This window comes from Lissotriton helveticus, chromosome 3_1 (genome assembly GCF_964261635.1).
Source record: "Lissotriton helveticus chromosome 3_1, aLisHel1.1, whole genome shotgun sequence".
NCBI classification, from domain to species: domain Eukaryota; kingdom Metazoa; phylum Chordata; class Amphibia; order Caudata; family Salamandridae; genus Lissotriton; species Lissotriton helveticus.
The window spans coordinates 1,726,922,329-1,726,935,729 of NC_136061.1; the positions used below are offsets into that span (position 1 = coordinate 1,726,922,329).

General features: G+C 39.7%; 1 protein-coding gene across 1 annotated transcript in view; it reads left to right on the top strand.

The window, feature by feature from the left end:
* Positions 1–3,004: 3,004 nt before the first annotated feature.
* LAPTM5 (lysosomal protein transmembrane 5) overlaps positions 3,005–13,401 on the top strand; it is a 169,040-nt gene continuing 158,643 nt past the window's right edge. Inside the window, exon 1 of the mRNA XM_078682518.1 lies at positions 3,005–3,244. Within this exon, the coding sequence (XP_078538644.1) occupies positions 3,155–3,244 (90 nt within the window). The 5' untranslated portion in view covers positions 3,005–3,154. The remainder of the gene's footprint in view (positions 3,245–13,401) is intronic.

Genomic DNA, 13,401 nt, shown 5'->3' on the forward strand with positions numbered 1-13,401 from the left:
CGATAGTATCGGGCTGTGCCTCTCTGATTGAACCAGTCTCAAAATATATAGACTTTTTTCTAAAGCCCTTCGTGGAGGACATACCCGCTCATCTAAAGGATACCACTGCTTTTTTGAACCAAATAACATCGGTTACTTTTGACGAAACAAGACAATTACTAGTGACTATGAACGTAGTCTCATTATACACACAAATACCGCAGGAGCAAGCACTGGAAACTCTCAAATTTTTTCTGGATCAAAGAGAACGACCCACACGAGTCCCGACAGCATTCATTGTTCAATTAGTCAAGTTCGCATTACAGAAAAATTACTTCATGTTTGATACAGACTTTTACTTCCAGACCAAGGGGGTGGCCATGGGCTGCCCCTTTGCTCCGGAATTAGCAGTTCTTTTCATGGGGTTATATGAAAATAAATTCATTTACAATAACAACCCTTATGCCGAACACATCGAAGGCAAATTAAATCAACGTGAAGCGTTACTCATAATGAAATATAACACAGCAATTACAGGACTAAATGAGATTTTGGAGATCTTTAAAATAAACACATGAGCTGACGGTCATATACAGCCACCCGCAACTCTGTCTTTCATGGGCCCATATACCTAAGGAATGTCATCCTTATTAAACAGCTATGCTGAACAAACATGGACCTCTAAGATTCTTTGAAAGATTTATTTTGAGGCCACTTACCAACAAGTCTTTTGGTACCACAAAGCCTATAAAATCATTTCTAGTTTATGTGGTTATGCGGTATACATAGGGTATCCACAGTGTGATACATGTTCTTGTAGTGTCCATCTAGTCGCGTTTATATTATATTTATTAAGCTCAAAGACTTACAATCTATTATCATGCAATCTTGATCAAGCCGCTTTTTTCCAAGGCCTTAATTGATGAGTGACAACATCATACTGTTGAAAGGATGCAGCATTTTGAAACGTTATTATCGTGTTTGGTGACCAAGTGTAACGTAATGAACACCAACACTAAATAAAGTTTTTCACATGAGGCGGTATTACTACACTGCCGCTTTAAGCATTCAGACCCCGGGCCGATCATGTGACCGCGGTGCAGACCAATAATATACTACGTTTCAGAAATGAGGACGCTGTTTCACTGTGAGGGACGCAAACACATTCGGATCAAGGTAACTTGCTCCAGACCATCGAAAACAGAAAGCATACGCAGCCGGCCGGTGGGTCCCTTATCTAACCGCTTTCCGTTTTTGGGTTTTAGGACGAAATAAAGAAAAAAAGTTAAACCACCACGGGATTGGGCAACTGAATTACAGTTGAGATCTCCGATTCGGCATCATGCGGTAAGCAACCCCAGTCGTGTTTTTTCCCCCCATTCCTCGCCCTTCTTGAATGAAGCAGTATAGTTTTGGCCAGCTGACTGATCAGCTTCCGTTTTCTATCCCCAGATCGTGGCGCCACGCTATTTAATAGGTGAGTGCCCAAACACTGGTGTCCTAAACAATTTAGTCAGAATAGACACATAAACTAGCTTGACTGTGTTAGACTGGGTTATGTGTTAAAACGCTGTCTATGTCTCCTTTGTCTAGAGTGCCTTGTCTCATCCATTCACCAGAACTAGGAGGTTTTTTCATATTAATAAGGTAGGCATCGGCAGGAGGTGTCACTATTGGTAACTGAATTTGCCTTTGGACGTTACACTAATATGAGTATTTGTTTGTTTTGTAGAAATTGTTGGTCCTGAGGAGAACCCCGCATTCGAGGGGTTCGAAACGCGCCAACCCTTTCTGGTGCCTTTTGTCAATTTGAAATATAGCATAAACTATATTGAAGAAATAGGATTCCACCTCTAAACAGTCATTATATATCAAATTAAGACGACGAAAGTTAAATCATTTACATGGACAGAGAATCCACGATTGACATTAGGACCAAAGTGTATATTTTGTATGCCAGGGAAGGATGAATGATTTGGCCAATGTGTGAGTTGGATGTGCTGTAAATTTGTAAATTGTATTGTGTATTGAAATTCTTATGTATTGTAATGTTTTATATTTGTACATACATGAAAAAAGCTATTTGATATGGTGATGAAAAAAATATGGTTCTACTAGTGAAAAATTAATCAATAAACTAGAGACGTAAGTAAATCAACGGACCGATATGTTTTTTCTCATATAGGTCGGCTATAATAAGTTTAAGTGACGTCCAGTACTGGCATTTGTGTTGTTCTTTTGATTGATTTGGCTTAGCCTTGCTGGCACGGAGCCACGACCCTGTGTCGTTTTTCTGTATTGTAAATACAGCGCTTCCATGGTGGCACAAGGGTTTCCTAGGGTGGAGCAGGGAAAGTGACGCGCTGAGACGGGTCTCTATTCGGCTCTCCATTTTTGCCCTCACCATCTGGGTGAAACAAAAATTTTAACTCTGAAGCAGTACCACCCCTCACTGCCTCTGATGTAATTTCAAAAGATACTCGTTATAGGTCTCATCATTTCAGAACGGAGGCATTTTCAGTATTATATACAACAAAGCCATAGTTGTTGCTTATTTATCTTATGCAACTAACAACCATTCACAAAGCCAATAGTCCTGGGTTGCTGTAGGTGTAATGTTACTTGTTGACTTACATATCTGGATACAATGACAGAAGCTGCAAAATACCAGTTGGACCGCACACTATGCTAAGCACAGATTTTTAGCTTACGTGTTTTTCAGCCTCGCCCTTAACTACCTCGCCAAAGCCCTTTGAGAGACCCCCACGTTTTATTTAGCCCACTTAAACCCCTGGCCTCCCCCTAAACATATCTGAGGCAGCTCATTGGTACCCTCTAAAAATGATCCTCACATTCAGCAGTAGCCCTGTCCACCACGTGGTGTGGTCTTATTATTCCATGTTTGCACTAATGCCAAATATTGGATGATTCAAGTAAATGCTTTGCAATTCAAATGCGTCTTGCAAATGAGATCCTTTCTGCTTTCTACAGCGAGAGTAAACCTCCTCACCACAGTCTAGTCAGCAACAGATTGACACTGAGATCCAGGAAGGAAGCCACGCGTGTGACTCACCCTGGCCTTTTCTCTTCCTCACAAGTAGCCGCACTAGTGCTCTGACAGCTTGACTACAACCCTCTCGGTGGTGGCTAAAGAGCCTACAAGCCCACTCTGAAGATGACCGCGCAAGCTTCACCAGGGCCTCTGCGGTGCTGCCTCTGCTTCAGTGTCCAGGTGTCCACACTATGCCTGGCTGTCTATCACATGGTAAGTGGACTTTGCAACTCGTGGCCCACGAAGATACTTCTAGGACTGAGTACCCACCAGGGGCATGGATCATTGGCTCTGTTCATGTAGACGCTGAACATGTCAAGTCACTGTAGAGTCCTTCCAGTCTATCCCAGCAACTGCTCAGGAAATCAACCAGATTGATTTTTGTAGCGACTTACATACAGGACGACAGCCCCGCTGAGGAGGTCAAAAAAGAAATTAAGTCATTGGAAACATTCCGCTGTTTCGGAAGTTTTCTTTTTATTATGTTAATTTGCCCACTATATTTGTGCTTTATTATTTATTCTATAGAGATCGGAGACCCAATTGTGCTTTTAACTACTTTACACATTGATAGCAAGTAAATTTAAAGTGCTTTAATACCTTAACAATTAAAAACCACAAAAAAAGGAAATTTAGTACATTTTATTTAAATTATTTTACAGAGAAGAGAATTGAAAGCGAAGCGAGGCAGGCAATCAGTGGTCAGTGGGGTACTGAAGGTTGATGCAAGTATTGGTTTTGTAATTGTAAATGGATTTCTTCTGAAGATCTTGCTACATACAGACATCCACAGATCTCTCTCTCAGCAAGATAGGAATTTTAAAGTGAGAGGCAGGGCAACTTTGAAAGAATTCTTACATGAAACAGAAGTGGATAAGGAATACTTTCAGAGACTCGTGCCATCTTCGGGATTTTGGGGGCCCTCGTGCTGAATATTTGATTTGTCAGGTGAATTGGAGAAACCAGTTTCACAATATTCTTCGTAGTGGGCCACACACAATTTATATTTTGCAAAATTTGGTTCGTTTTGTGATACGATTAAATCAACTTTTGTATGATTCATTTTGCCTTTATGGAAAATTAAATACGCATTCGTGCTTTCAAAACAGCAGTTGTTGTGTAGCCCAATTTAAAAATATATGCAACATTCTTTAAATTGTGCTTTCCGACAAATGAGCCCACCTTCTTAGTCAGAGGGTCTGAAGGGGATCAGTCCCCACTTATTGAGATCAGCTGAGTAGGATTTGGAAAACAGATTTAGGGGGCTCCATCTAAGCCGGCCATTTTCTTGGTCAGTTCAGCTAGGTACCACTCCCTGTATACATCCTCCTGAACGTCCGGTGAAGGAATGTACCTGTCCAGCCGGCGGGAACAGCAAGCAGTGTTGATGTTCAAGTGAACGCTGACCCTGCCATGATCTGGAGCAGCAACTTGTATCCCAGAGAGAACTGTGACGTCTCCATTGATAATCTTCAGTCCTCGCTCAGCGAGAAGCGGGCACGCCTAGGACCGCCACTGAAGACTTCTAATTCTCAGACTGCTCAGAATAAACACTATTTCCGGAAGCATCACCATCTCATGTCTGAGCGAAACAGGATAGGATGGGTACTTCATGCTTTATTTCTGCAAAAATGTATATATAAAGAAAAAACTAGCGAAGTTATGCTTTGTTCTGTGTTGACAGAGCTGTGAAGGAGAATGTCCTCTCGGACCGTGTCCTTCCGTTTATCATTTTAACGTGTTCTCAACAAACACAGGCATGAGAAATATGCGGGCAAGTGTGCTGGGAAAATATGCTAATTTTGAAGCATACTCGCCGGTTACCAGCACTGACCATTCCGAATAAGTCTGAAAATAACACATACTCCATCTGGCTATCCGCCACCATACATATGAGCCACACCATGTCAACAAGGTAACTCTAAACGTCATTGCTTAAGCTCTAGCTTACAGCTTCAGACTGTGTGTGGGTAAACCTCTGAAGTTGTCAGTGTGTGCCGTACTTGGACTTAGGAAAACACCCAAGTAATTAAAATAAACTTGACCTATGCAAAATAGGATTTCCATAAACGTTTGATCAATATTTGAGACTAACAGAGGCCTCCCAGAAATGCACAGACTCAAAAACAGGGTGGTCTTCATCATTTTTATTGGTCAAATGAAGTGTGTTAGCATGGCCATATATTTGTGTGGCAATAAACCAGAATTTTCTGGTCAAATTCCACACTGTCAAGGCCTGAGATTTAAAATACTAGATGAAAAGAGCCAGTGTGGCATAATGCTACGCATCTCTTCGTTTTGTGGTTTAAAGCTGGCTTCCCTGCCTCCTGGATCTGTGAGGCAGGGTACTTTAGTTGTTAATTATAGTCACTGTCACTTAAATTATGTGGCATTGTGGGACCAAATTATCTGGCACTTCTGTCTAAATTATCTGGTAAGAATATACAAATTTTATGTGGCATTCTATTGCGCTTACTGTGGTGGATTATTTTATTTTTTAACACACGTTATTGTTATCACCACATTAGTTTCAGTTTAACACATACACTAAAAGAACACAAGATCCCCTTTGTAAAGCGGCTGCCACAGAGCAACACTCAATGTGATGTTTTTTAGAGTAACTTTTGATCCGCTAAAGCTCGAACTAAAGTTTTGGAATCTGCAAATTGTGTCTCAAATTGTGGGTTATGTACCTGGTGGAATAAATCCATAATGAAGATGGTAAAACAGCGGTTGCAGAATTGCATTTTTCCAGTAGCCCTGATAATAATAAAAACACTAAAATACAGAGAGGGCATGTGGTCTATTGGCTAGATACCTGACCTGGGAACTCGGTGATTTGGCCCAAGGTTTTTCAGATAACCCAAGAATTCAAGTAGGCAAAACATTTTACATCCCCTGCCTGAAATTATACAAGGTAATGTAAATATGTAAAGCATTAAACTTTTCAATTTTGTATCCCAATTAAAATAACTAGTCTCTCACAATTGATAAACTGTTTCGCTAATTTTGTGTCAACCAAATGCCAAACTGCTATTTATGCCCCACTTCTTGTCTGAAAGACTTTTGTTACAATAACATTAATTAGCAAAGCCAGCTGGTTTGTTTTCTAGGTCTGGCTTACATTGCAGCTGTTTCCATACCTGTTCTGATCAACGGGAAAGAAGCCCTACTGAGAAAGGGGCTTTGGTTCTGCTCAAATCTTGATTTTCTTGAGTAAAGAATTTGATTGGGCATAAGTTGTGTACTTCTGCCCGAAAGCTGTGCTTGTATTGAACTTTTTGCCTGGTGGGGACATTTGTAGCAGGACTGAATAGGTATATTGTAACAAGCCTATGATCAATTCTACAGGCCTGATCACTTTGATGTGAAACGTACAAAAAAAGGCAGTAGGCATTGCTTTTGTACTAAGAAATGCATATTTTAAAGCCAACAGTAACCTTTAAGGTTGCCTTTAATTGCTAGCTGTAAGAATTGGAGTCTCTTGTTGGCAGAGGTATGCACCCTGTCAAAGTAGGGACCACCACTCTAGTCAGGGTTAGGTAGATACACACTAAAAGATAGCCTGTGCTCATCCTCTGGAAGCAGGGCACACGGCAGTCAGGCTAAGCTAAAGAGGCAATGTGTAAAGTAAAGTATTTCTGCAACACACACACACACAGTAACACATTGAAAACACTACTAACAGACCCCAAAATAGATTAGAGAAATAGACAATAATTTTAATAGTAAATCAAGACCAAAATGACAAAAACTCAATAAGGAGAAGCTGAGATATGAATTGTTAAAGAATAAAAAGAGTTCTAGTGCTTAGAAGCAATAAACGCTAATGGGAGAGATCTGGTTACAGTGGACAGGGAAAAAGTCAATAGTTCGGGCTGACCATGATGGTGCACAGTCCGGCTACAGGATCCATGCAGGCCCCGGTGAACAAAGTACCTTTTCCTGGTCGCAACAGTAGGATGTGGGGCGTTGTCCAGCGATGCGCTGAGAATGGTGTCGATATTGATACCACAGTGGAGAATGTTTCGATGTTCTCCATGCAGTGACGGCAATGTGTCAGTTCCGTAGATGAAGCGCTGAAGTCGAATTGCGTTGGTTCCGAAGTGATGCGCCCGGTTTCTCCACGCAGTCGAGAGGATGTGTTGATTTCACCAAGCTGCTGAGGCAGCAATGCACAGATCCTGTGCGTCACATTCTGCAGGTGCTACAGTGGTTCCGATGCGTATGCGCTGGGTTCCGCTCCTGCCAAAGGGATAATGTGTTGATTTCTACGCCTGTTGTCAGTGGATGTGTTGGTGCCTCAGAAGCAAGTATCAGGGTCCACATCCAATGAACCAGGCACAAGAGCCGGGGTAAACACTTTGATATCCCCGAATCTCAAGCAACAGAAGGCAAGCCAACAAGCCCTTGGAGATCACTTTGATGCAAGGCAGAGTCAGGCTCTCCACAGCACGGTCAAAGAGCAGCAGACAGCAGGGCAGCACAAGAGGAAAGCAGGCTTTCCAGGTCAGCAGTCCAGCAGCGTTTCAGTACTTGTTGTAGCACAGCAGTGCTTATGACAGATTCTAGTTAAAGTGTCTGGTTAGGAGGGGTCAAAGATCCAGTGCTCATACCCAGTTGTGCCTTTGAAGTAGGGATGACTCCAAAGAAAGTTCTTTGAAGTTCACAGATGTCCATTCTTCCCAGCCCTGGCTCCAGACTATCAGTAGAGGTTAATCAGCCCTTTGTGTGGGGACAGGACACTACCTATTGAGGTGGAAGTGTCAGCTCCTTCCTCCTCCCCTGCCCAGGAAGTTGCATCAGAATGGATATGAGTGTTCAGAAACACCTAACCTTCCTGTGCCTAGAGGGAATGCACAAAGTGAAGCTGTCACCCACCCCAGACATGTATTGGAGGCAAGCTGCAGGCACACAGAGCAGTAAGAACCGAGAAACGTCCACTTTCTACAATTGGCATTTCTAAACAAGTAATGCTATATTAAATTTTACAAGTAAAGAGGATTTATCATTACCATTCCAAAGATATAAACCATGATACAACAACTCCTTACTAAACAGGAATTACGGCTTAAAAGGGTATTAAGGAATTGCCAATGTTAACCTATGAGAAGAGTAAGCCTCACAGTGGAAAATAATGTAGGTGTTTTTCACTACCAGGATATGTAAAACTTAACAGTACATGTCCTACCTGTTACTTGCATAGCACCATGCCCTCTGAGACACATAGGAACCACCTTAGGGATGACATATGTGTAATAAAAGGGAAGTTTAGGCTTGAAAAGGGTTTTAAATGTCAAGTCGAAGTGGCAGTAACCTTCACACACAGGCACTGCACTGGCAGGCCTGAGACGGGGTTTAAAGGCTACTTGTGTGGGTGGCACAATTAGTGCTGCAATCCCAATAGCAGCATTTAATTTACAGGCCCTGGGTGTATGGTATACCACTTTATAAGGGACTTACAAGTAAACTAATTATGACAATTATGTATACATCAATGTTACCATGTTTAGGGGAGAAGCACATGCACTTTAGTACTGGTCAGCAGTGATAAAGTGATCAGAGTCCTAAGGCCAAAAAAAAGAATCAGCAAAAAGAGGAGGTAATCAGGAAAAAAACACCCTAAGGATGACAGGTCTAACATCAGCCAATATTATTCTTTGATGCAAGTCCTTGTACCCTTGCCTACAATAGTAAGAAACTGTTTTGGTGTTGATTTATGCCTTGGACAAACCCTCAGGGTAGAAGATTTTCACTTTCAGAATCCTTATTACACTGTTATAGAAAGGGCTGAATATTGTTTTACCAACTGTAATTATGTGCATAGGTTTAATTTAACCACTGGATACAAATTGTTTCCTTGTGGTAATGCTTAAACAGAACACAGTAGGCCTTAGTTGGTTGCGGTAACAAGCCAGTTATAAAAGCTGTAGACTTAACTAGTTCACTGGAAAAAGTTATGTCAGAAGTGAAGGGCCTAATTGTTTTATTACAACATTTTTTGACAAAGGCAGTAGACCTGAATTATTTATTGTGAAAATGTGAAAACCACTTGTTAAATTCAGTAGGCCTTTAAGGATGGATTGTTATTACACTGTTTCAAAGCTTGTACACCTTCCGTGCATGCACTGTATTTTACTTTTAGATATGTTTATCTTTAACCACTTGGATGCTAAGGTGTTTTATGGCTCCGCATGCAATTTCCATTGAAATCAATGGAAAATCCATGACGAGTTACCCTTGTCATTAGCACTGAAGGGGTTAAATAGTGGGCCTCTGCATATTCGTGTAGCCCCTGCAGTCGACTATTTAATCCCCTCGGCGTCAGATCCAATATTAATATGTCGTCAGCATAAAGTAAGCAAGCAATCGGTTTTCCCCCCAGTAACGGGGCGATGCCCTCACTTTGAGACAAAACATGAGGGAGGTCAGATAAATATAGGGAGAATAGTAGAGGAGCCAATAAACATCATTGTTTTAGGCCATTTACAGTAGGGATAGTTTGGGAGAGACCTCTTTCCCCTCCCATTAAGACGATTAAGTCTGTATTGAGAGCACGGACTAATTCCAAGAGGATGGATGGCATACCCAGGTCCGACAGTTTACTCCACAGCAGAATACGATCTACTTTATCGAATGCTATGGAGAAGTCTATGAACGCTGTGGACACTCTTCCTCCTCTAACTTTAACATATTTTTTGTTTATTTCCTGTAGTGCCGTTAGGTTATCAATAGTTTTATGCTTTGTCCTAAACCTGGTTTGTTCAAATGGTAAAATTGTACCTGCATACACCTAGTCATTAATTTGAATCAGAGGCATTTAACAAAAACGTTACCCACTGCGTCTAAAAGTGCAATTTGACGGTAATTGTGTGGGACATCTCGGTCTTCCTTCTTGAACAGGGGGACTAATATACTCCCCTTCCAAGAAGGGTGGACTATTTTATTTGCATAGCAATAATTAAACACCGGATAAAGGATTTTACTCCACACTGTACTATTTTGTTTTAAAACTGTAATTGGTAACTCATCCGGGCCCATCGCCTCGGAGGATCGCATCCCCTTGATCGCCATTTCAATATCTTTTTCAGATGGCGAGCCATAGGATGAGGGGTCTTCCTTTAGTGTGATACAGTCAATTGCGGTTCCATTACTTGCATATAAGTCCTGAATAAAGCTGACCCATTTATGCTCCTCAATGGCAACAGGGAGTGGTTGTGATCTAGCTCCACATCCCTCCCCGATAAGAGACCAAAACGTTCTTACTTCGCCTTTAAACACTGCTTCTCTCAGTTTAATCCAGATGTTATCTTCCCTCTCTTTTCTTAGCTTAACCTTTACCCTAGTCCTCCTCCTCTTTAATAGTAATATTCTATGATATCTTTCAGAGGAGTAGTTCAAGTACTGTTCTCTAATTAATTTGTTTATTTCAAGATTAAACAGCTGGAGGAGTCTGGGGACTACTTTAGTACTTTTTCTTTGATTCGACTTCTTTGCAATATCTATCACCTTAACTATAAATGCATTAAAACTGGCAATTTCTGTTTCATTCCAATTAGACAAGTTATCTACAGTGACATCTAAGACACTGTCTAGGCCCAAGATGGCTTTGGTATCCCAATTACTTCTCCCTGATTTTTTAGCAAAACTAACAGATTCACCGTTTAGTGCTCATGGATCGTTCAAGAGTAAATTTAGATTTACAGTAAGAGTTAGTACTTTGTGGTCACTGTAGGAAGAATTGAAAATCTTAAGATCTTTCAATGAGAAGAAGGAGGTTATTCCCACTACCACATAGTTTAAGATAGATTCTCTGCTATAGGATTTACAAGTAAAGGTAGCCGGTGTATCTGAAGGCAATCTTCCATTTACTATAATGCCATCAACCCTCATTAATTCATCAAGGAGCATTTTCTCTCTTATTTGTCCTAATATTTTGTGGAAAGAGCGCTTGTGGGATCTGTAGAGATTCTTCTTTTTCCTTATTTCGGAATATATCCAAAGTAGAGTTAGAGATTTTACAACTCAGATCCCCTACCAGGACTATATGAGGGGGAAGTTCTACTTCATTAACTTTCTTAATGTAGGAAAAAACTGTCTTTAAGAGTACATCATGACAGGCATATGGTGGAATATAAGCATTTATCAACGTCAATGGTGTGCATTTTACATTATTGTCAGGATTATACAATGTTATTGCTAAAAAAAGATTACTAGGATCTTTATAGTAATCATAATTCCATGTTATATTATTTGACAGTAAGCAAGCCACCCCTCCCTTTGCATGTCCTCTCCTGGATGGAATTGCTTTACAATCTAAATTAAAATATTCTTGACATAGTAGATGCTCTGTACACCAGGTCTCCAGAAGATAGATCATGTTTGCATCTAATGCACATAGGTATTGTAACTTCTCCCTACTATTCTTTATTCCTGCAGCATTCCATGATATTATTTTTAATTAATTTCTAGAAGGAAGGCTGTTGTGGAAGTTTATTATTGGACTTGCTCGCTAGAACACCAGGTAACCAGTTCCATTGTGGACTCTCTTCTTTGGAGTTCCATTGAAAGGAAAAGGGGGTGCAATTTTTGAATTTCACTTGTCTGCCATTTTTTGTAATACAGATGTTTAATTCCTCTGTTTCATACGGGTGATCTCTACTGCCTGAAACTAAGTGTGTTGACAAAGGCCTATTGTCGAGGGCTCTATTTCAGGGTTTCTCAGAAAATGGGAAGACATAAATCCCCCTACTTTGTAGGCCTTCTGACCATTGTAATATGAGGTTTGCAATAATTTTGGAATTAAAGCTTACCCTTGATTTATAACCAACTTCTGTTTTAAAGATGGAGACTAAACTTATATCACTACTTTGAATAAGTTTCAAACTTTCAATCTCCAGGAAACATTTAGGAAGCGAAGTCCTATTTAATATTAAATCCATATCAAACAGAGGAATAAAATCTAACTGGAATGTGTCTGTACTTTCCCGGATGCGTTTTTGTTTTAGAAAAAACACTTGGCCAAAATTAATTACAACATCTTATAGGCACAATTCACAATGTTTCAACTTATACTTCAGTATATATATATATATATATACAACAAGAACACCTTGTATCACAAAATTTATTTTTTCTTTTTCTTTTCTTTTTCTTTAAATATTTGAATTTAGATACTCATATTTATTTTCTTATATACATATTCATTTATAAAAACAATCAATAGATGCACAAATATTCAGACAGATATCTGTTCTGTTCATAAATATTTCTCTTTATGCGTTTTAACTTTGTTAGTTATCTTTGGAGGCAGATTTTAGGGTACATTGGTTGCCTAAAACATTTTCAAATTTCATTTATAAAAACACATCTGTTCAAGTACATGTTCATTTTGTTTCCTCTCAGAGTAGCGAAATTTAACAGTTTATGTTGTCATATTGTAATCTTAGACTAGCAAGATTTAACAGTTTATGTTGGCGGATTGTGTTACGCGCGTTTCGGCTTGCGCCTTCCTCAGGACTACGTCATGTAAATCTTTGTCATATCTTTTTAGTTTATTCTGTTTTTTATTTGTTGTGCCCTGTTCTTTGGATTTTCTTGTTATTAGAGCTTTTGTAGGGCTTTAGATTCTTGATTCTTCTTCTGAAGGTATACAAGATTTTTCTGTAATTTGGGAATGTTTTCTTCTATAGAATGTTACTGACCGATTATTATATTCTTTAGTTTTCTGCAGATTTTTTAATGAAGTTTTTCCTATCTCCTGCATGGGCACCCTCGTGGAGACTCCACGAGGGTGCCCACAAGATTTTAGGACAGAGCTTGGGATAAGAATTTATCAACATAAATATCTGCTTCCACCTGAGAATAAATAGAGACCCATATGTCATCCTTTATATAATGGATCAAGACTAAGACAAACAAGATAAAGGCACTTCCATGCTGAATAATTGTGCATCTATTGATTGTTCTTATAAATGAATATGTATATTAAAAAATATGAGTATCTAAATTCAAATATTTAAAGAAAAAGAAAAGAAAAATAAAAAATAAATGTTGTGATACAAGGTGTTCTTGTTGTGTATATATATATACTGAAGTATAAGTTGAAACATTGTGAATAGTGCCTATAAGATGTTGTAATTAATTTTGGCCAAGTGTTTTTTCTAAAAAATTGTATTTCCCTGTCCTGGCTAGCTTACCGAGATTCAGGGGCCCCTTCCTTTACAAATCTTTCCCGGATGCGTTCAACATCAGTTATCTCAGGTTTACCTCTCATTTTTGCGATGTCAGAGAAGGGGACAGCCAAGGTATTAAGTACTGAATTGAGGAGGTTAACATGCCCTGACTGCTCTGCTGTTATAAGTAAAGAA